The sequence below is a fragment of the Phasianus colchicus genome, chromosome 25 (assembly GCF_987193195.1).
Source record: "Phasianus colchicus chromosome 25, bPhaCol1.hap1.1, whole genome shotgun sequence".
Taxonomy (NCBI): Eukaryota; Metazoa; Chordata; class Aves; order Galliformes; family Phasianidae; genus Phasianus; species Phasianus colchicus.
Genome location: NC_143460.1, coordinates 1,417,195 through 1,439,331, shown reverse-complemented (window position 1 = coordinate 1,439,331; position 22,137 = coordinate 1,417,195). Strand labels below are relative to the sequence as shown.

At 44.9% G+C, this 22,137-nt stretch overlaps 3 protein-coding genes and 1 long non-coding RNA gene across 7 annotated transcripts in view; 1 reads left to right on the top strand and 3 right to left on the bottom strand.

Moving 5' to 3' along the window:
• Positions 1–22,137, top strand: part of LOC149915031 (uncharacterized) — a 30,838-nt gene that overhangs the window by 2,463 nt on the left and 6,238 nt on the right. Inside the window, exons 2-3 of the long non-coding RNA XR_016459926.1 lie at positions 535–828; positions 19,371–19,533. This is a non-coding gene — a long non-coding RNA (uncharacterized LOC149915031). The remainder of the gene's footprint in view (positions 1–534; positions 829–19,370; positions 19,534–22,137) is intronic.
• Positions 822–7,283, bottom strand: LOC116236930 (polymeric immunoglobulin receptor-like). 4 transcript variants are annotated; one of them, XM_031605767.2, is made up of 8 exons: positions 6,608–7,283; positions 5,726–6,079; positions 4,630–4,950; positions 4,175–4,258; positions 3,550–3,604; positions 2,790–2,890; positions 2,499–2,551; positions 822–1,903 (listed from the first exon to the last, which is right to left on the bottom strand). In XM_031605767.2, exons 1-8 carry the CDS (start codon positions 6,675–6,677, stop codon positions 1,616–1,618), a joined length of 1,326 nt encoding a protein of 441 aa, XP_031461627.1. In that variant the 5' UTR covers positions 6,678–7,283; the 3' UTR covers positions 822–1,615. The 4 variants fall into 4 exon arrangements, with proteins under 4 accessions (XP_031461627.1, XP_031461628.1, XP_031461629.1 ...); XM_031605768.2 differs by having other exon boundaries at positions 822–1,756; XM_031605769.2 differs by lacking the exon at positions 5,726–6,079.
• Positions 7,371–13,001, bottom strand: LOC116236933 (triggering receptor expressed on myeloid cells 2-like). Its single transcript, XM_031605785.2, has 4 exons — positions 12,859–13,001; positions 9,591–9,935; positions 9,190–9,244; positions 7,371–8,790 (listed from the first exon to the last, which is right to left on the bottom strand). Exons 1-4 carry the CDS (start codon positions 12,896–12,898, stop codon positions 8,565–8,567), a joined length of 666 nt encoding a protein of 221 aa, XP_031461645.2. The 5' UTR covers positions 12,899–13,001; the 3' UTR covers positions 7,371–8,564.
• LOC116236936 (polymeric immunoglobulin receptor) lies at positions 15,048–21,486 on the bottom strand. Its single transcript, XM_090124734.1, has 9 exons — positions 21,296–21,486; positions 20,748–21,080; positions 20,101–20,430; positions 18,741–19,076; positions 18,094–18,423; positions 17,058–17,133; positions 16,437–16,540; positions 15,954–16,045; positions 15,048–15,523 (listed from the first exon to the last, which is right to left on the bottom strand). Exons 1-9 carry the CDS (start codon positions 21,336–21,338, stop codon positions 15,302–15,304), a joined length of 1,866 nt encoding a protein of 621 aa, XP_089980860.1. The 5' UTR covers positions 21,339–21,486; the 3' UTR covers positions 15,048–15,301.

Here is a 22,137-nt window from a genome sequence, read left to right as displayed (position 1 = left end):
CTACAAACCCCTTCAGCTTCATCATGTGATAGTAGATCGTCTTCAGCTGTGTTGAGAAAAGGAAGTGTGTACCAGAAAGCCTTTCTATTGTGACTTAGTTTCCCTTACATTGCTTTTAAGATTGTTTACTCTGTGTGCCACTGCAGCTAGATGAGAAATTTGGACATGCAAAGTTTAGTTGCTTTCAGAGAATCAAACTGGTTAAATAAGAAGTAGAATTTGTGTATTGATGCTTGTTGTGATAATTACTGATCTTTCCTGGTGTGCATAATGTCAGACCTTAATGGCATGGCTGCACGCAAACACATTTGTTGTCTGAAAAGTGGCATGAACCTCAGTCATTAATTCTTTCCAGTGTGAGCCAGTGCAGCTCTTTAGGAATCAAAAAAAACACCTACACACACACACACCCACACCCACACCCACACCCACACACCCACACCCACACCCACACCCACCTCTCTCTCTCTCTCTCTCTCTCTCTCTCTCTTAGCAGTTATTTTAATGGTTTTTTTTTTCTGGTTCTGTTTTCAGAGAATTTGCAATAGAGAGACAAAATCATCTCAGCTTTAACAGCAAAGACCCTGATGTCCTGTAGCCACATCAGACCTGGCAAAAGAAGTTTCATCTTCTTTCCCCTCTTCTCTCCCCATGTCTCCTCAGAAGTGGAAAAGAACCCACAGGCAAAGTGGAGTTTCTGTGCAGGTGATATGATTAATTGATGAATGTGCCTTTTCACTTTCCTTTTCTTCCAGTTGTAATATAAAAAACACAAAAGCCATTTCTGTATCATGTTCAGCAGCTGTGGATCCAACTCAGAGCATTAAGGTGAGAATCTTAGTCAGCTTTATTTTAGGAGTTATCCATAATTCCTAGGGGTGTTTGTGTTTATCACCACGGTAACAGTATTCAGTAGTTTGATCAGAATGAGTGAAATTTACAACAGAGCCAAGACAGAGTTATACTGTAGCATGGTTGTGGCATTAATAAACAAGCAGAGAAGGCAAGTAAACCCAAAGTTATACATACAGTCTGAATTCTGCAACTGTGTGTTCAGACTGAAGACATCTTACGTGGGCAAATACTATTCAGCAAAGCCCTGGTTTGGTGAAACATGGAGAGCATTACTTGTCTCTCTAAAGTACGCAAAACAACTTCTGTGCTAAAATTCAGCTGGTACTTTACCACTTTGCTGTTTTGGTCCTAATCAGTGGGCTGTAATTAACATTTCACATGCAGATATTTAAGTGAGTTGGAAGTCCAAACGGAAGTGCTGTGCTCCCATATCTCGCAGCCCATTGCTGGCTGTGGCACTGGATCTGCTGCTATCACAGACAGCCTGTTTCCTGAAGTTGGGCTTACAGTTGCTCATTGCTTAAAAATAGAGCCTTGTACAGAAAGCGAATATGCCACAGCATTTCACAATGTTTGTTCAGTGATAGCTGAATTGTTCTGTGTGCTGAATTGTTCTGCTGTGCTATTAGAAAACTTTGGTTGTTTTTCAGGGAAGATTTGTGCATCCATGTGTCTCATCCTTTCAGCAATCCTGTGTGTACACATCTCCAGCAATTGGTTACAAGCGGGTTGTTTCTAAGCTCAGTTCAGCAGCGTTCCATCAATAAGCTGAAGGCTTTGTGCTGCTTTCTTTCAGTGGACCTGTTTTTCTCTCTTCAATTTCAGATTGTGGAGTTGTGTCCTTAAAGATAAGGGTAGCATATTCCACAGGCCCTGGGGGATCTGAGGTCCCTGGTGGTTCCTGAAGGAAGAAAACTTTCGGTGAAGGCTGTATGTTGACATACATAACATCTTCAGGTTTGGGTTGAGGTTGGTGCCTTATTGCAGCATATATCGTACTCTCACTGTGGTCCCCATCTGGCATTCTATTTGCTTTTTTTCTTCCTTTCTTTAAAAATGTACAGAATAAGAAGTTAAAAAGAAATGCAGCACTTTTTTGATTCTGAATATTAGTCTCGGTTCAATTACAATTACAAACACTTTCTCCACATATTCTGAAACTGAGAAGGAGGAGAGAGGATGCAAGGAAAAAGGGAAAATTCTTGTACACAAAACTCTCCTTTCCAATCCTGAATCCTCGGTAGAAAGGCTCAACAACAGATAACACACTAAATATTTAGAGAGATTGCAAATAACAAAGTTTTCCTTTGATAAGAAGCTTTGGTAATAATGGAGATCCAAGGCCAGTGAACTTTCACAATTACCTATTTGTTATTGAATTTATTTTCTGAGTACTATAAACAAAAACAGGAATTATGACTTGCTCAGGTTATTGGGGCTGTGTCTGCTTTGCACCCAGATGTGGTCACAAACACAGACAGCTTTAGTCTCCTGGCTTGGCTGGATGGAACACATTCTCACTGTAGGATGAGTGGCGCTGTGTGCTTTGTGATCCCCTTGAGTGGTGAGCACAGAGCCAGCATTGCTGCATAGCAGAGATCAAACAGAGCATCAAGAATAAGGGATTTCAAATGATCTCTTACCTGCAGCACTCCCTTTCTGAAAGCAGAATGTCTGTCAAAGTCCACCTCTTTTCCTGCCACAAAGAACGGAATCTCTCTTGAGCGTAAAACTACACAACTATTTTTTTATTAAAAAAAATGACTGCTTCCACTTTCCCTTCCCTGAAGTTTAGTGCACATATTGTCACTCTCAGCTCAGTTGCACTTCCTTCCTGAACAATGATACCTCTGAATAAACCGTGCATATCTTCAGGGTGCTGGGAAACCAGGCTGCAGGGGCAGGAAAAAGACAAGAGGATTAGAGAGCTTTACCTGCCCTTTTCTTCTCCATGCAGCTGGTGATGAGCCTAACAGTAGCGATCAGGGCAGCTGTAGCTAGTAAGGAAATCAGCACCATGACAGCATAGGGAGTCCTGTAAAGGAAAACATAGTGTCTCCATCACAATTTACAGCACCACAGGTGACTAGGCTAGTTTGGGAGGAGGTTTTGTGTGTCTGAAGTTAAATTCAGCATACAACTTTTAACCCTGTTGTCTCTCAACAAGTGTGATTCTGTGAGGTCAGTACTGGTGTACACTCACAGAGGATCCATCCCAGCTGTATTTTCTCTGGCTCTTTACAAGCCTGGGGCACATTCAGGAGCTTGAAATCTCTTCCTGCACTCAATTACAGTGCTGCTTAAAGTTCAAAGGCATCCCTTATCGGGATGCAGGAGCCCTTCTCATGGTCTGTCTTTGATCAGGATCATTATGGGTTGCTCTTAGGCTAGTGTGTTTGTACAAGAGCAGAATCATTGTAACATTGCATGGGTTGTATAGTTGTCCCTTTTTAAGCAGATGGGAAGGAATAACACTGAAACTGAGCATCTTCAGTAGAGTCATCACCTAGAGCTCTTGAAACCAGTAGGAAACTTGTATGGCTTTCACAGGGCTTGAGCAGGTTGACCTCTCCATAGGGAGAAGCCTGTGTGTGTGTGTGTGTGCACGTTTCAGCTGTTTATCACAGCACCACTCAAATCCTGCAGTGCAGCCAGAATGCTATGATTAGGGTCTGGGTGTCTTTGTTTTTTTACCTCTGGTCCTTTCTGCTGTTGTCTGTGGGGCTGGCATCTATATTCCATTTTTCCCCTTGGAAAAAAAAAGCAGAAGTGAATGATTTTCCCACACTGATCCATCCCTGATGGCTTTCTAGCATGCTCCAGAGATACTGCTTGTTTGTTAACCATGAAATTGCGGAATGCACAAGAATGTCCATCCTGTGCAAAAGAAAAGCAAAAGAAAGCTTATTAATGCAGCTGAGTCATGGGAATCATCCAGTTATAGGATCATCCATTTTCTCAGGAAAGAGCTGGGAGTTTGTGTAGGCTGTTGGCTAGTAGCACTAGTGTACTATCAGCAGTGTATGTACATGAAAGTACCAGGTGTAGGCTCAGCCAGAGAGCCAGCAGCAAATAGCTATGGGGACAGGAGCAGACATCTTGTGATTACAGTTTTCTTTCCTTCAGGTTAATTTTCTTTCCTTCAGGTTATAGTCATCTGGTGTTTTTTCACTGTTGCAAAATAGGTGAGCCACGTAAATTCATGACATTTTAGAGAGCAGCTTGAAAGCTGAGTTGCATTTGACTGCTGCTAGAAAGAAAGTTTCTTAGAAGACAAATCTTGACATCTTTTTCTTAAAAAAGGTATCTCGTTATTTACCTCCCCTCCGGTGTTTTTCAGTCAGGTCAGAAAGATCAGATTGTTTCCACTCAGTGCGTTCTGTTTTGCTGCTTTCTGCACTGGCTAAAAGCAGAAGGGAAGTATTAAATTCAAAAGTTTATTAACAGACAGTGACAAAGAGGTGAACTCAGGTAGAAATTCATAGAAACGTTCAGATCTCTTGGAGTCTGTTCCATCTGCTGATGCAAATGTGAAATGTCATCAGTCAAGGAAGCCAAGTCAGACTGCCCCCCTCCCAAGAACTGGCAGCAATTTATACCATTAGTATGTGTCAGAAAATCTGTTTTAAAAAGGAAATTCTGGAGTTATCTGTGTCTCAGGAAATTTCAAGGCTCAGAAGAGAGCTCTTTAACACTGACCTGTAATCTTTCTTGTCAAGTATTAAGAAATTGCTGACTTTTAGAAGATCATCATTAATTCTTTGATTAACTCACCCAAAACTTTCAGCACAATCCTCCTCAGTAGTTTGTTTCTCCCCTGGAGATGGCTCTCAAGATGATACTCTCCTGAGTCATTAAGTTGGAGCTTTTTCAGCCACATTCTAATCATTTTCCATGAGAAGTCATTCATCATTTCAGTCCTCTCTGCTTTAACAATACTTTGATCAGCGTTACCTCTGATAATAGGTTGACAAGTAATTTGGGACACCATTTTGCACCAAATAAAACGTTGAAGTTCTCCGATGTTGATTGTCATGGAATAGGAGCAGTGGAGGAACAGAGATTTCCCTTTTTTGGCAAATACTGTTACAGGTTCTAAAGAAAATAAAGTGGTGACTCATTAGAAGGATAAAAGACAAGAAAGAACAATCCCTGTCATAGTGTGTGTATCACCCAGCAAAGGAGCAGAGGCCAACAGCAGCACAAAGAGAACATGCAGAAGAGGTGGAAGCCTGTATCAGGTACTCTGTTGCATTCTGGGGCTGTCACTGCTGTCACATTGCCCAGGTGCTGTGACAAGAAGCCACCTCAGCATATTTCTAATGCCTAATATCTATCTTCAAGTTTAAGAGGGTGTTGCTCCCTCTCATGAGTCTTCTTCTTGAATTATCAGAGCCTTTCTGCATGAAAGGTTTCTGTGACTGGAAAACACTTGGAACAAAATGGAAAATTTTCTGCAAAAGAAAGTTGTATTCTTTTAGTTTTCATCAGCTTGTCTGAAATATTTCTATCCCAAACCCATTTGGTTTTGATTAGTACAATCCCACAAAATTGTATTTATGGTTTTTCATGGTGATTTTTAAAATAATGCTTTCTTTCCCTTTGGAACTTCTTCATTTCGTATGGAAAAAAAAAAAAAAAAAATCATTTATTGGCCATTTCTGCCTCTAGATAGATACAGATACATATTGTGATTTTATATGGAGCTATAGAATGTAGTTTTATCCTGCCCTTGATAACCTCCTGGGGGAATTATGATGTCTAGATATACCATGTTTAGCTATGGAACAAAAAAAAATGGAAATGACATGTCATTCTTGATTTATTTTGGTTGTCTCCCACCCAGTGTGCTGTTGACCACATAGCTCACCCTTAGGTGAAACCACCATCTGTATTCTTTGCAGCAAAACTTGCTTCATTTCAACCCAAACTCCACACTGATATGTGCCAGAATCCTCTTTTCGAAGTGCTGTCATGATTACAGAAAACCAACCGCCTCCAGAGTCTCTCAGCTCAGCTGGATGGTACAGTGCACGGTTAGGACCAATCCTTTCTTCTGAAGGGAAGCTCAAGGATAAGACTGAACAATATTTTTCTGATTGTTCCTTGCACCAGAATTTCTTCTCATGTGAGTGCTTGTGTGTGTCATATGAGCAGTTAGCTCTGAAGGACTCTCCTTGTACTTGCAGAAACACTTGCGTGTCCTCTCCTGCCATGTGTGATCCTTTGAAAGGAAGGAGAAAATTGATGCCAGAAGTAGTCACAGCTCACAGCTTCCTGTGCCACTTTTTCTTGCATCATACTGCTGATACCTTTGGGACTGTGAGAAGAGTTATCTGTCTCTGCAGGTTTGAATACAGAAACATCCATACCCAGCCTTGGTGCCACTACCCTTTTTCCATTGTTATTCATATTGTTCCTCCCTGTGGACTCAGTATTCACAGGCTGTAAGAAAGCAAACAGCAGCTAGCCTGTCTCACACTGCTCACAATACCTCATCCATCATGTTTCAGGAGAAAATAACACAGATTTCCCTCCCCATATGGTAGGTGATTTCAGACTGAGGAAACCTAAGCTTATGTAAATGAAATAAACACATTTCAGCATCTCCTTTTGTTGACGTCTGGCAATCCTATTCTTTGCCTGGCCATAAATGGCCTGAATAAAAAGTGTTCAAGCAAATAACAGCGTGCAGTGTGTACAGCAGCACTGAGAGCAGCACCCTGCTCCTCAGAGTGATTCAAAGCCTTACCTGGTAGCACTAGCAGGAGCAGCAGGGCTGGAAAACTTCCCATCCTGCAGTAGAAAGTGGTATATGGCATAGAGAGGAGAATGTATCTTAGAGCTTTGTTACCACTGAGGAATTCTCTGATACAGAGGAAGCTAAACTTGCTTTGTCATTTACAGTTTCTGCTGCTTAGAGTGATGATGGCAGTTTGGAGTTGCTAAGAACATCTATTAACCACAAACTGTCTTGAGTGGGAAGACTGCTTCATGTTTATTGGCTGCTTTTTTTCTTTAAATATTTAATTGTGTAGATAGCTATATTTAGCAATCAGACTGTGGGGCTGGAAAAGAAATAGACATTTTCAGATTCTGGTGCCACCTGGGCAGTGCAGCTTTCAGTAGGATAAGTTAGTCCTTCGTGCAGTTTTGTGCTTATGTGCAACTTCCATATTCTTGTTCAGAAGTGCCAACATCACAGAGGCAGTGAGTGGCCCCCCACGAGGTGTCAGGGTTGCCTCCTGGGTAGTGCTACAGTTTCCTTGCTTTATAGCCCATGCTTATGCTAGGCACTTCAGAGTCGTTTGGAAATACCAAATTAAAGGAAATTAGTTTAGAGCACAGTGGTGCATAGCCTTGTCTGGATTTGGATCTCAGCTACTGTTACTGCCAGGTGCTAAATGGAGCTGCCTGCCCAGCCAGCTTGGAGTACTGTAAAACACAACAGCTTGTTCTGAGTGATTTATTGTGAATTGGTGTGCTCCAGCCCTTTATCATGAATCCACACTATGTAAGATAACCAGTTTGTTTTTATTTAGTTTTGTAGGCAATGCAGGAAGAAGTGTGAATGGCACTGGGTTTGGGTTCTTCTTTGGACAGGTAATTGCAGCTTCCTTTTGGGGTATGACAAACGATCCCCTTGAGAAAAAGTGCAGGTAAAGTACAGAGAGACAGATCATTTTTGTGGTCATGGAATGATTTGAGAAATGAGGAAACAAGCTCAGAGCTATGTGCAGATTTCACATGCCTTTGTTATGTTCTGCAATTCTATATTCCTTTCCACACTGACTGCCTGCTAAGGATCCACTCTGTGCAAGGAGATCTTTGGGGTCTTGGAAAAAGAGACTGTGTCACCTAGCAGTACTGCGAGATGGCACTGATAGATCTCACCTGAGCAGGGGATAAGTATTTGGAGTAACTGCCTGATAGTGTGGTGCAGTTACTGGCAGTGACTGGAGGTGACAGCAGAGCACTGCATTGCCATAAGCATGGCAAAACTGTTGGTCTTTGGGGACAGGAATCTTACAAACAAGTCTTAACAAAGCTGATTTCTAGACAATACTAGCTTTCAGTAGAACCACATACATCCATTTATACTTCGTGCTTTTGGGAGAAGCATTCATGGATTCTGTAGACATGTGTAGGACACTCTGAATAAAAGCCATGAGCTCTTCAGCACTGTTCTTCAATGAATCAAAACTTCCTTGGAGATTTGAGATGAAACAGTGTCTTAGCATTTTTGCACTGCATGTATGTGTGTGTGAGTGCACAAAAACACAAGGTGGTTGAGATGTGTTAACCTGGACTCTAGTTTTTGTCCATTGGTGTATCTGTGGTTTTACTTACAACAATGCATTATCTGTGCATTACTGTGTCTGGGGAAGCATCTCTGCGACATGAATAGGTTTGTGTTGGATCTCTTGACAAAAAGATTTCATCTTCCTCCCTCCTCCCAGCCCTCAGTCCCACCCGCTTCCATCAGTTTCAGGTGTTACTGGCAGCATCATTTCAATTTGGTTGTGTTAGAGAAAGCTGGTCAGCAGCAATGAGAGAAGGTGGTAGATGGTGACATTCCCTCTCCAGAGTGATAGGTTTGTCAATACCTATATTTAGTAGGCAGTGCTTTTCTTTCTTACAGCAGGTGGCAAAGCTTTGCTAGAAAAAGCTTGATGTTCATTTCCCTGTCGATTCTCTTTGGTTCAGCTCTAAGCAGTGCTCTCCCAGGAGGGCCTGATTCCACCATGTGCATGCTCTACGAGGTCACCAGGGAAACGGAGGACCTGCTGTTCATTCAAGCTTGGCTTGTTCTGCTCTGTCTCTCTGTTTTTTATGCTGTTGCTAATGATAAAGATCAGCACAGCCACCACAAACTTGGTAGCCAGTAATCCAGCAATGACGTAGAGGACCGTGAAATCAGCTTCTGGAGGGATGCTGTGGGGTAACATAAACACAACAAAATGAGGCTTAGCAAGGAAGAGGATGAGTCAACCTTTAAATAAACTCTTGTATTTTAGTAGGATAAAAGTGCAAAGGTGGTAACAACTGTGAGTGGTACTCCCTGCCTGGGCACAACAGAGCCTGCGAGGTTAGAGCAACTGTAATAGGTTTTAACTGCAAGATCTCACACATGGATAAATTGTGGTCTGCAGGATTTGGCTTGCCTGGCCCTGGAGCACTGCTTTCTGTTCAGAAACCATGCAGCAGCTACAAGAGTTGTTATGCATTAGAAAGGGGCAGAGAATGTGCCTGTAGTGATATTCTTCTCAGCTTCAAATGGGATTACAGGTGCTAATCTAGTTTAGTCTTAGAAGAAGGAATGTTATGGTTTACCTGGAGATGCTCTGCACAGCACTGGGCTCCTCTGGGATTTGTGTCTCCTGGACAGCTGGTGACAGAAACAGAACAGTTCAGTCTGCAAATGTTTCCATGTGATATTCAGTGGTGTCACAAAACCAGTGCCCCAGATAGCCACAGGTAACCAAAGTGAGTCTAGGGACTGGGCTGCGTGCTAGGAGGTTAGTCTGGGTGGTGACAGATAACATGTTGTTAGATGCAGATGTTAGATGTCCTGTAGCAGTGAGTTTGTATTGCTGTAAATTGGGAAATAAAAACAGGCCTGGGACTTCCTTAGAGACAGACAAAAGTAAATGTTTACCAAAGTACAGTCTTGGTGTCTGCAGGGATGTGAAATTTAAGTAGGAACCTGTGAAACTCAGAGCCCCAGGACCTACCTGTCAGCACATCCACTTGTACCTTCCGTAAGGTGTTTGTTTCCCCCAGATAGTCAGTTCTGCACTGGTACAGCCCAGCGTCCTGCTTCCTGAGTCGCCTCATGGTCACTGTCAGGACCCCATCCTGGATGTTGTCGCTGATGGAAGTGGTGCCATTCCTGTTCTTCAGAAATGGCAGCCAGAAGCGGCGGGCGCTCACCACGTGTTGGCACTTACTCCCATCGATCTGCTTGCACCAACTCTTCTCTCTCCACCGCTGCTGCCGGGGGTTGTAGGTGCAGTTCACAGATATGGTCCCACCCTCCATTCCGTACACCATAGTGATGTTCTCTGCAGTGCAGGATGCTAGGAGAGGAGGAGAAAGTGGTGAGCCACAACCTTCGTCTCTATCCCTTACTACTGTGTTTGTGCTAAACAAATGTCATTTTCCTCTTCTACTTCTCTGATGATGGCTACTGCCAACTACAGGGCTGGTTCAGTGTGCTCAGGTTCAGGCTTGGTTCAGGCTTCCTTGAAATAAGCCTGTAGTGATCCTATTGACTGGTGTGTCATTTGGCTCTTGCCGAGCAGCTTTTCCTGTGGAAGTTTGCAGATCTTCTGAAGCTCAGCAAATTTTGGTCCTCATCTTCCCCTTCTGGCCCTGCGGATTGCAGTCTGCAGCTCAGTGTTGTCACACTTGTTGTGGTCACTGTGCTCCTCCCCAGTAAGGGAAGACAGTTTGTCAGCATGACTAGGGGACTTAAATAGGAACTTGTGTTTTCCTCTGCTCTGGAGGGGCACAAAGCTGGGCATTCAAGCAGGTTGACTTGACACTGGGTAAACTGGCTTGGTTTTACAAGGTGTTTTTATGAGGCAGATCATCACAGAATCACAGAATTGTAGGGGTTGGAAGGGACCTCTAGAGATCACTGAATCCAACCCTCTTGCAAAGCAGGCTCCCTACAGCAGGCTGCACAGGTAGGCATCCAGGCAGGTCATCTTGACCCAGTAATAACTCGTTTCTCAGCAGCCTTTAGTTAGTTTCTCCTTGCTGTAACACCCTTTCTTTGAAGCATGCAGCCTGCCTACTTGCAAACAGCTGCAGCAGCGCTTGCTTCAGGCTTTAGCCTTGAGCTCAACCCTTCCACGTATGTTCAGAGGTGCAGATTTGGCTCTGATGCATGCTGTGATGTGAAAAAGGTCCTGTGCAGTAAACACCTATAAAGTTTGTCACAATTTCAGGGCCTTTTATGCAGCAAAAGGAAAGCAGAACAGCCTTGACAGGTGCTGAAATCAAAGTGAAAGATAGGAACAAGTGACCAGCTAGCTGTTTAGCAGGTTGCTTGTTATTCACATTCCTGATTTCTGATCCCAGAGTCTTTGCAGATTGTTTCATCCTGTCTTTTTAATAACCTATTAATTTTAATCCTGTTGATAACTGGTCTGCAGCTGCTTGGCTTTTTTTGTTCTAGTTCCTTATTTCTAATTTCCATTTCCTCCTTATAGTGGGCAAAGGCAGAAGGGAAAGTTTATTAATACTTAGAAAGAGAAGTATAGAGTGTTATTTCTGGAAATCTATGTAGATTCTGTGGCAAGATAAATAATGCTAAAACAGGAGTAAATTAAAAAATGGGTTGTTGTGAGGCCTTTGTGTTGGCAGAGCCTTATCGTAAAACATCTTAAAATAATTTTAAACATTCTAAGTGCTTTGTAAGCTGAAAGAAAAAAGAAGCTGAAGGTCTTTCAGGCTTTCCTAGAGGACGGCATAAAAATGGATCTATGCTCTCCAGTCATCCATCACCTACAAACTTTCATCCTGCTGTTTTGTTCCACTCGGTGGTTCCAGGGAAGGCTTTACCTCTCTGCATGTCCAGTCCCAGGAGAGCCAACTAAACACTGTAATTCCACCTCTTATTTCTCCTGCAGACCCTTCTCCTCCCTTGTTCAGCTAGACTTTCAGTTCCTGGAGCAGCCCCTGGTTTTGCTTTCATGGACCAGAAACACTGTTGCAAAGTAGTACCTTGATAGTCATAACATTTGAAGATTTGCTGATGCCCCAGTGGAAAACTTTGTGTCATTATCTTTTCGGCTGGTTCTGCTGACAGGTCATTTACTGTTTGTGTTCCTCCTCCCTTTTTTGCTACTGAAAAAAGCATTGTGGACTTTTTTCCAAATTCAGACTTCAGTCAGCATTGAGATTTTGTGTTCCCAAAGCCTGTATGCATACCTCCATGTGCAATGTTCCACGAATCTGGCATCTCTAGAATTTGCCTGGAAAGAGAAGGCTATCAGCTGAGAATACCAGCTGGATCCTGTGCCTTGTTTCCCATTGCTCTCCAAGCTGAAAATAATCACAGACTGGGAGTGTTATTCTCTACAGAGATGTGCTCCCTAACTCATGTATTACTTTGTGATGCCCAAAGGATGTCTCTACTTCACTGAGTTTTATTTTCCTCCTGTTGAACCACAGCTGTTGCGATTTACATTCAACCTCCTACGAATGCAAATAGAATTTTGCAGTTTCACTCTGAGAAAGCAGACAAGACTTCTGTAAACAGTGTTTCATCTTCTGACTCAAAAGGATCCCTGTGAGGAAAGCTGAGTGCTTGGGTCATAGAATCATTTCAGAATCATTAGAAGTCATCTAATCCAACTTCTCTGCAGTGCACAGGGATACCCTCAGCTCAATCAGTGCTCACAGCCCCATCCCCATGGGGTTCTCTAGGGAAGGGGCACCACTGCTTCTCTGGGCAGCCTGTGCAGTGCCTCACCACCCTCATCACAATCAACGTTTTTCTTATATCCAACCTAAATCTTCCCTCTTTTGATTTGAAACCATTTCCCCTTGTCCTATCACACAGACCCTGCTACAGAGTCTGCTCTCTGCTTTCTTACAGCCCCTTTGTTAAATTAAGGGTATAGAGCAAACTTGGAAGAAAGGGTCTGACATCTCTGCAGTATAACAAGGGAGGAAGAACAGGGTGCAGAATGTACTGCAAAGCTCCAGGTTCCCTCTGCTTGTACTGTGTTTCCACCTTGCAGTGTGCAGACAGGTAGTAAGACTGTCCATAGTAAATGATTGTATTGTTTTTTCCAAAGAGCTGCATGCTACAATGATGATGCCTTTGCATCGAGAAAGAGCTACTGCATCTCAAGGCCTGTGCAGTCTTGTAGTTTGTTGTAATCATTATCTCATAGAGGTGATTACTCTTAAGATAGAGACTAAGTTCTTGCATCAGTTCTTTACCCTACCTGTTATCATAACCAAAGGCCATGTATGCTTTCTTACCTGAGATGAAGACCAAGATGAGGTGCATGAGTTTCTCCATGTCTATTCAGCAGAGAAGGGGGCAAGAAAGGAATCCAGACAGAAGTGAAAAGGGCTGTTGCCCAAGAGCAGTTTGCTTTTCTCCCCTCCTAGCTCTGCCGGAAGGAATGAGCACAGGAACTTGGCATCTTTTTTGTCCTGCATGTTGAGCAATTCACCAGGCATGGGCATTTCTCTCACTGGCTGAAAATTCAGGCATCAGCTTTGCCCACTCACAGCCACAATTTAGTCTAGACAGTCTGAAAGAGAGCGTCATGTGGTGGCCTCTGGTATCGTTAGCAAACTGATGGGCTGCCCTTTTTAATTTGTTGGATTTGCTTACTTGGAGATGTTCCATTCAAATGCTGATAAAACCTTGCTTATCTTATAGAAACAGGCAGATAAATCTGCAGATCTGTCTTAGTAAATGTGCCTTGTTTTCTTTAATTAGTGTTTAAGAAGATGGTACCTAAAAATTCTCTGTGGGTCTTTCTAACTTCCATTTTTTTATTTCTTGCACCAAAAAGCTCAAGTCTGGATTCTCTTTCATGAGAAGTAACTGTGATCCTGAAAATATACTTCTTGCATTTTATTATCTTTTACCATTACTATTCTACTGTTTGACCCAGTGTAATTGAGTGTACACATAGTTAGGGGAGTCATAGCCTGGGTGATCCTTTTCCAGTTTTTTTCCATTTTCTTTTTCTTCCTTTAATTTCAAGTTAAACAGGTCAACTCTGATAGTCTCAAAGAACAAATCAGCATCTCTACTGCAGCCATAGCCAAGAGAGGCCCATCAGAAAGCTGGATGTGACAGGCCTGTAAATAACAGGTGGTCCAGGCCTCTTTAATCTGCCACCTGTCTGCAGAGCTTGGTGCAGCTCAGTAAGTGCCAGGGCTTTTATTTGGTGCCAGGGTGAGTAGAACACAGTGCTGCAGGGACACAGAGCTACATCTCAGTCTGGCTAATAGTTAATTCAGAGGTGTCTGATGGGAGCCTAGAGAGCAAGTCCATTGAGAGTATGTTTCCTAGTTTATGGTGGGGTTATTCAAGATAGCAGGGGGTTGGTCAGGTCCCTTCCAGTCCAGTGTTCTTTGGCAACTCTTGGAAGCCTGCATCAGAACTGCACCAGGGGTTTATAAATATATTATGTATCCAATTTACTTGGACATTTATATCTGTAAGTAATCTACTCTTGAATTACCAGCATTTCCATTCTCTTGTATCACCTGATGTTGAAAACAGCCCTCTTGTGCTCATACCTCTTCCTCTGTTGTCTTTGCAGTACTTCCTGAAACTCTGCTAAGCTTATCATAGAATCATAGAACAGCTTGGGTTGGAGGGGACCTGTAGGATCATCTAATTCCAGCCCCCTACCATGGGCAGGATTGCCAATTTCTTGCTGTCAGTTTCTTCTGTCAGTTTTTTTGCTCTGTGCTGCTGTCTGTATGGACTTGCCTCATGTCTGGCTTAGGGCTCACTTGTGCAGTTGGTAAATTCTGTTCAAAAACACCCCGGTGCCCTATCCATTCCTTGGCTGTGGTGTCACATGCTCCCTTCCTTCCTTTCTCCAGAAACACTCATTTTTTGTTGTCTCTGTCTGTGTTCCATGCTGCTTTGGTTCAAGCAGCCAGTTTGTGTCTTCTTGAGGAACAGGTGTAAGAGAGCAAGCCACCCAGAAGCTTTTGAACAGAATGAAAGTCTCTGATTAGGAGGTCTTTAAAGGATGGGGTGCTTTGCACTCCATTAAGGTACATCTGTGCTTGCTCTCAGTAGTGATCTCATCTTCTTTCCTTCCTACACCCAAATCCAGCACACATGCCCTTTTTCTCAATTGATGAGTGGGCATTTAGCTTTAGTTTGAAAGCCTCTTTCCATCTTATTTCTTACCTAGGCAGGCTGATAAATGTAGGGATTTGCATAAAGTATCAAGAGCTGTATGCACTGTGGATGTGCACCACTGTTTTGTTCTTAGAAGACCTTCTGGTGTTCAGATTCTTGCAGCAGAACCCTCAGCTTGCACAACTCGCAGAGCACTGTTTCAGCTTGTTGCAGTACACTCAAGCTACCTGCCTTCAGGCAGATGCTGGTTCTGCTTTTTCCTAGAACCCAGTACTCATATCTGCAACTCACTATAAACAAACCCAGTGATAGCAAGGTGAGAGTCCTCCACATCTGCCTCTCCCAGAGAGGCTGCATTTTAATAGAATCAAAAAAGCAAATGTGCAGTCAATCCTGAGAGTTACCAAGTACCTTTCTGACCTAAAAGGATCTGCACACTTGTGACAAATTTCTAAAAGGAAAGAGGTCTTAAAATGCATAAGCAATGTACATGTGGCAGCAAAACCTTAATTCTTTCCCCAGTGTTCATGTACTATTCTCCATTCCCAGTTTATATTGCAGTTCTCCCATTTCTGGATTGTTTTAGGATTCTGTGCTTCTTCCTTTGTCATTCTTAGGTAACTGCTTGTGTGTAATGATAGCATATTCCACATTTTCATCTATGGGTTTCCTGGGAGTCTGACTCAGTTCAACATTACAGTAGAGAGGTTCATCAGAGCTGAGTTGGGGTTTAAAGTCCAGGGTAATGTAATTTAGATCTCTGCTGTCATCTGTGGTTCTTCCCATTCTTTCAGTGCTCTCAAGCTATAAAAAGGAAGAGCAAACAGTAGTCAGCATCATTCAGTGCCAAGGCACAGCTGTTATCAAAGGAACAAGATTCTTCCAGGAGAAGTTGTGTGAAAAGTCACCTCTGGTCATGGCAGAGGAAGTAGTAACAGAAAACCCTTTCTTTAATCTCCTCTCCTTGAGACAGGCTACAGTTTCATCTTCTAACCTTGCTTTCTAGTCTTTCAGTCATTTCTCAGAGATTACTAGAATTTTCTCCACCTTGGGTTCGTTTTATTTTTTCCAGTGGAATTTTCCTTCCACTGCCCCCACATTCCTTTCTGTGGTGGTATTTAATACTACTTCACCTCACACTCAAAACCAAAAATGGGTCTTCATTACGTGGGTCAGCCAGCTCCTCACGGGTAATGGATTCAGGTACCAAATGGAAGTCAGTCATATTCCTTACCTGTGCTGGGCTCTTTGGTTTGTCATAGGTGTCCTCTGGTTTGTCATAGGTGTCCTCTGGTTTGTCATAGGTGTCCTCTGCTTCTCTGTTACCTTTGGAAAGAGCCAGAGTCAGAGTTTTTAGAAGCAGAGAAGCCCATAACAATGCCTGGTCATCGGCTGTGCTCCAAGGAGTTCTGGGGAGGCTTTGGGATTGCCCAGTGATGGGTGTGCCAGTGGGACCCATCCACCCTGAGTCTGGTGAACGTGTTTCTCCCAGTTTACTTCTCTAAAATGGTAGGAGGTGTTTTGTGCGGAGTCTTGGGGAACATGGGTTTCATCACAGCAAGGAGCCTGCCTTTGAGGCAGGCTTTTTGAAGCCTGACCTATGTTATCTTCCCCAGAGTACTGTGAATTGGGAATAATCTTGCTTGAAGAGGAAAAATGATGGTTAGAGAAGGACCCATCTAGAATCACTGAATAGAAATCGCCAATTTCCACATACCTTTTGTCTTCAGCTTCTTGCGCTGCCTGATGCCCAGTGTTGTTGTGATGGCCAATGCCAGGATGAGCAGGATGCACAGAACCACAGAGATTATGATGGTGTTCCTTTGCAGGAAGAGCAAATAAGTTATCAATTCTACTTACCACTAGCTAGCAAAGCCCATTACCAGAAAAGAAGGCAGGAGTAGCTTTTATACACTAGGAAGGAGGGGGGTGGAACTAGCTGATCTTTAAGGTCCTTTCCAACCTAAGCCATTCTGTGATTCTAGTCTTCGTGTTTTCAAAACAAAACACTATTCAAAGTTCAGAGCACAATTCCAAGCTCTCAGGAGCAGGTACTGCTGCTTCTTCCTGAGTTTTCCTGCACCTGACACACTGGGAGTTGATGTATATTGTGCTCTTAAGTGCTGCTGCAGTGTTCATGACAGGAAGTCCAAAGGGGAAGAAAATTCTTTACATTAAAAAAACAACAACAACAGTAAATAGAAGGAAGAAATAGCAGCTAAGGAGTATTTTGCTGTTAACTATTCACCAGTACCCTGCATACCCCAGGGAGACAGGCACGAACAGGACATCAATAACTTGTCTGTGCACAAACTCAGCACGTTTCTTTAAGCCTTACCGTGGTTGTGTGCTGTTGCCAGAAGAGTTTTTCTGACTTGAGCCTGTAGTAACTGACAAAGTTGTTGCAGCTGGTACTGCAATCACAAACATGGATAGGAGAATAATTACTGGGCTGTTTTGCCATTACCATCTAAACTTCCCTGCCATTGCTAACATGGATATAAATCTGTGTGCACCAACACAGAGTGTCCAGGGTGTAACTTGTGTCATCAGGACCTGCTGGGAGCAAGCAAAGCAGTGTAAGGATGAAAAGGTGGAAGGGAGAGGGAGGGAGCTTAAGAGGAGCCCTGCTTTCCATGCCAACACAGTGTGTAGCAGAAGTACTGTAAGTGCAGTTAGAAATGCTGAGTTGTCCCCTCTGGGTATCTGGGTTGCTCTATTCCTGCAGTGATGCTCTGCCAGATTCCTGACAGAGCACAGCATGGCGTTGGTTTGCCAGAATCAAGTGCCTAAATATTATCACTTACTAAGAGAATACTGAAAGAGATAAAACATCTGTAAAATATGGGTCTAAATCTGTGTTGCAACCAAATGTGAAGGTCTTAATAGTCTTTGAAAACCAAGGGATGATTTGCTATAAAGGAACAGAAGTAGTATCATGAGCATGGGTGTTAGGAACACCTCTGAATATGACTGAAACTTCTCTAAAATAAGAGAGAAGCAACAGAGTACATCTGTGTGCAAGGTCAGATTCCTGCTGCTGTTCCATAACAAAATGTCTGTGAGAAAGTAAAATCATGTAGGGCTTGGGCATAGAAAATCATCCTAATGTACCCTGCTGGAAGATGCGCTAATTTGGACAGCACAGAAAGTAGAGGGGAGAGTAAGAAAGTGAATCTGGAATCTACAACCAGCCATGTTTTCATACAGGTCAGTAGTTCTCAGTGGTTTTGGGAACCCCAGTGTTGACTCTGCAGGGAGTGATGTGGGTCTGTGCTGCACGTGGATGGCACTGGGCTCCTTCTTGGTGGGCACAGGGGAAAAGGGAGACTGAGCCAGGGAGGTGAGGTCAAAATCTGCCAGCAGGTACTCACTCTTGTCCACAGAGAGCCTGACCTCCATTATCCGGGTGAATGCAAGGCGTTGAAAGGAGTTGTAGAGTGCACACCAGTACACACCAGAGTCCTGTGCCTGCAGCTTATCCATGGTGATGGTGACGATCCCTCTCTGGGCATCATCCTGAATTGAGCTGCTTTTGTTCCAGACTCTGCTGCTGCCCCACGTGTAAGAGTAACCTGTGCTCACTACTAGTGAGCACTCAGCCTGACCTTGTTGTCGACACCAGGCTTTTCTTCCCTGGCTGTAGCCCAGGGCCTTGTACGGGCACTGCACGGAGAGACTGTCCAGCTCCCACTTGTGTAACTCTGCAAAGAGCATATTGGTGGCTGAGCGTGAGCAGTGGGCGTGAGGGCATCCTGCTCCTGGCCCAAGCTGGCACCTGGCCTGGGACCAGCCATCAGCCAGGGCGGGGGGCTTTGGGCAGGGCAGAGCTGGGTGTCCCCAGGGCAGTGGGCTTTGTGGGGCTCCTTCACAGCATGCACTGTGAACGGGGCAGGTGGTGGGCGAGGGTGGAAGCTGGGGGCTGAGGGGGTCAAGGGAAGGCAGGAGGATGGAGCGGGGCAGCTGCAGTGTTGTCCTCTGACAGGATGTGGGTTTGTGTGGGGAAAAAAATAGTACTCACCCTTGTAAACATTCAGCAAGATGGTCTTTAGTGGAACATAGTTGCTGCTGTACACGCAGGAATATACGCCTGAGTCCTCTGCCTGGAGGTTAGACATGGTGATGGACACGGTCCCGTTGTCATCCTGTATTGTAATGTGGCCCTGCCTGGCCCTGTCTGAATATATGTACTGCATTGAGGCAAGTATCCATGCTACAAGCTCACATCGTGCATTTCTTACGCGGCACCAGGCTTTCAGTTGCTTGTTGTCAGACTGTGCTGTGTAAGGGCACTCGATAGAGAACGTGCTTCCTTCCCGTTGGTTCATCTCAGCTTCAGGTGTTCGGTCTGGGAGACCTGCAAGTATGGGGTCTGGTGAGTTACACGGAAGCAGATGCAAGGCTACTCCAGACATGTAGACATATGACCTCTGAGCTTCCTTCCCTCTTGGATGCTTATGGCTTCACGAACCCCATGAATCACAGATCAGTTCCCTTCTACACTGACGTGCTTGGAAATGTGGAACTTGGGTTCTGTTGGGAAATGTTGAGATTCGATCTGTGACCGTGGCTGTGCTATAAAAATTAGTGTCTTTGGTTTAAAGTTTACTACATGCAGTTGCTGGAATAGTTTGGTGTTTTTTTTTTCAAGCATTTATGAAACCGTGTTTGGCACAGTATTGGAAGATGCCCAGCAGCGCAGCCCATTGTTACTGCCCCTTATTGCAGGGGAATGAGGAACAGCCCCCCAGCTTTTCACAGCAGCCTGCAGCTCCTGTGAGCTACATCCTCCAAGGACATCCAGTGGCTCTGAGGTATGAGGCTCTGCTGTGCGCAGGCTGCCCTGGCTCCCCATAGGGTTTGCACAGTAGGACCATGGGATCTTAGGAAAAGAGCAGGTGGGAGCATCTCAGTGTGCTTGGATATTGTCACTTATTAACCATGACAATGATAGAATATCTAGAAGGAACATATTTTGATATGGATGTAAGTATGGGATTCAATCAAAATGCAGTGCAAGACCAGAGCAAGAACAATGTTTGGCAGTAGGGGAGGTCTGCAGCAGAAGCCCAGGGTGAGTGACCAAGTGGGGAATAGGGAAAAAAGCTGCTTCTGGAGCACCTTGGTCAGTCCTTCTGGAAGAATTGTGCTGATTGTCCTAACTGTGAGAGCTTCTGAGAGCCTCCCATGCAGCATGAAAGGCCATGGCTTTGACTCCACAGTGCTCCAAAGCAGCCATTACTGTGTCCACCAAACAGACACTCAGGGAGACATGGGTAGGTGCTGTGCATGGACAGCACTGGGCTCCTTCTTGGTGGGCACAAGGGAGAAGGGAGACTGAGCCAGGGAGGTGAGGTCAAAATCTGCCAGCAGGTACTCACTCTTGTCCACAGAGAGCCTGACCTCCATTATCCGGGTGAATGCAAGGCGTTGAAAGGAGTTGTAGAGTGCACACCAGTACACACCAGAGTCCTGTGCCTGCAGCTTATCCATGGTGATGGTGACGATCCCTCTCTGGGCATCATCCTGGATTGAGCTGCTTTTGTTCCAGACTCTGCTGCTGCCCCACGTGTAAGAGTAACCTGTGCTCACTACTAGTGAGCACTCAGCCTGACCTTGTTGTCGACACCAGGCTTTTCTTCCCTGGCTGTAGCCCAGGGCCTTGTACGGGCACTGCACGGAGAGACTGTCCAGCTCCCACTTGTGTAACTCTGCAAAGAGCATATTGGTGGCTGAGCGTGAGCAGTGGGCGTGAGGGCATCCTGCTCCTGGCCCAAGCTGGCACCTGGCCTGGGACCAGCCATCAGCCAGGGCGGGGGGCTTTGGGCAGGGCAGAGCTGGGTGTCCCCAGGGCAGTGGGCTTTGTGGGGCTCCTTCACAGCATGCGCTGTGAACGGGGCAGGTGGTGGGCGAGGGTGGAAGCTGGGGGCTGAGGGGGTCAAGGGAAGGCAGGAGGATGGAGCGGGGCAGCTGCAGTGTTGTCCTCTGACAGGATGTGAGTTTGTGTGGGGAAAAAAATAGTACTCACCCTTGTAAACATTCAGCAAGATGGTCTTTAGTGGAACATAGTTGCTGCTGTACACGCAGGAATATACGCCTGAGTCCTCTGCCTGGAGGTTAGACATGGTGATGGACACGGTCCCGTTGTCATCCTGTATTGTAATGTGGCCCTGCCTGGCCCTGTCTGAATATCTATACTCTATTGAGGCATGTGTCAGCACTACAAGCTCGCATCGTTCATTTCTCATGCGGCACCAGGCTTTCAGTTGCTTGTCAGACTGTGCTGTGTAAGGGCACTTGATAGAGAACGTGCTTCCTTCCCGTTGGCTCATCTCAGCTTCAGGTGTTCGGGCTGGGAGACCTGCAAGTACGGGGTCTGGTGAGGCTACAGCACTGCACCCACAGAATGGCTTCAGCTGGAAGCATTGAGGAGGTTGATGTGGATGGTGAGGAGTATGGTGAAAGCTGAGGCTGCTGCCCCTGCCCTGCACTGCCCTCCCCTGCCCTTCCTCAGCACTGCAGGACTTGGAAGGGTGTCCCATGGGAAGCCTCTGATGTGCCTAGCCCTCCTCTTACCTGGGCAGTAGAGCAGCAACAGGAGGAGGACTCTCAGCTCCATGCCGTCCTCAGGCACAGGGCAGGGGCATTGCTGGGGGCTGCCCGACCTGCCCGTTCCAAAGCGTCTGCCTTGTGAGCCTTCTGTCCTCCCACTGACGCTGCTGGAGGAAGTCCCTGACGTCTTGCCTTCCCTCAGAAATCTTTCACCATATTTTGCAATGAAACTGATACCAAGATTATTTCAGGGTTCATTTGGGGAAGTGGCTGTGGGCAGAGCTCAGCACACACTGAAAGGAGAGGCTCCTTGTTGTGCTTGCTCAGCTATTGTCCCCCCTCTGCTCTCACACTGGTGGCAATGGAGCACTCTTTTGAATGTTCCAAGGCATAGGAGATGAAGCATGACCTTGGCCTTGGCCCAGCCATGGCCAGAATGTCCCTCCAAGACATGGTGGCCTTATAAGCCTTTCTCTTCCTACGTGTCAAACAACAGTTCCTTTCTCTTCCCTTCCCTCTGCTTACCATTTAGTAGTCTTAAGAAATACTTTTTCTTTGTGATGTAATGTCACAACTTTGAAGTCACTTTATTTGTGAAAGATTTTCTCATGTTTCACAACAGATAATGTTTCCCTCTTCCTTCCTTCCTGATAAATAAAGGGGATTCTTTTGTCCCTTGGGGCAGAAGCAGACAGTGCCTGGCAGGACCTGCTGTTTTCAACCCTTGGTGCTCTGGCTGGCCCACACTGCCCTGTTTACCTGGTGGCTCACCTGTTTTATTTCTGCTTCTTACTGACAGTTGTTTCATTGGAGTTAAAGCGAGTCTTTAGAAAAGGAAAATAGAAGGTTGTTTGCCATTCACCAGC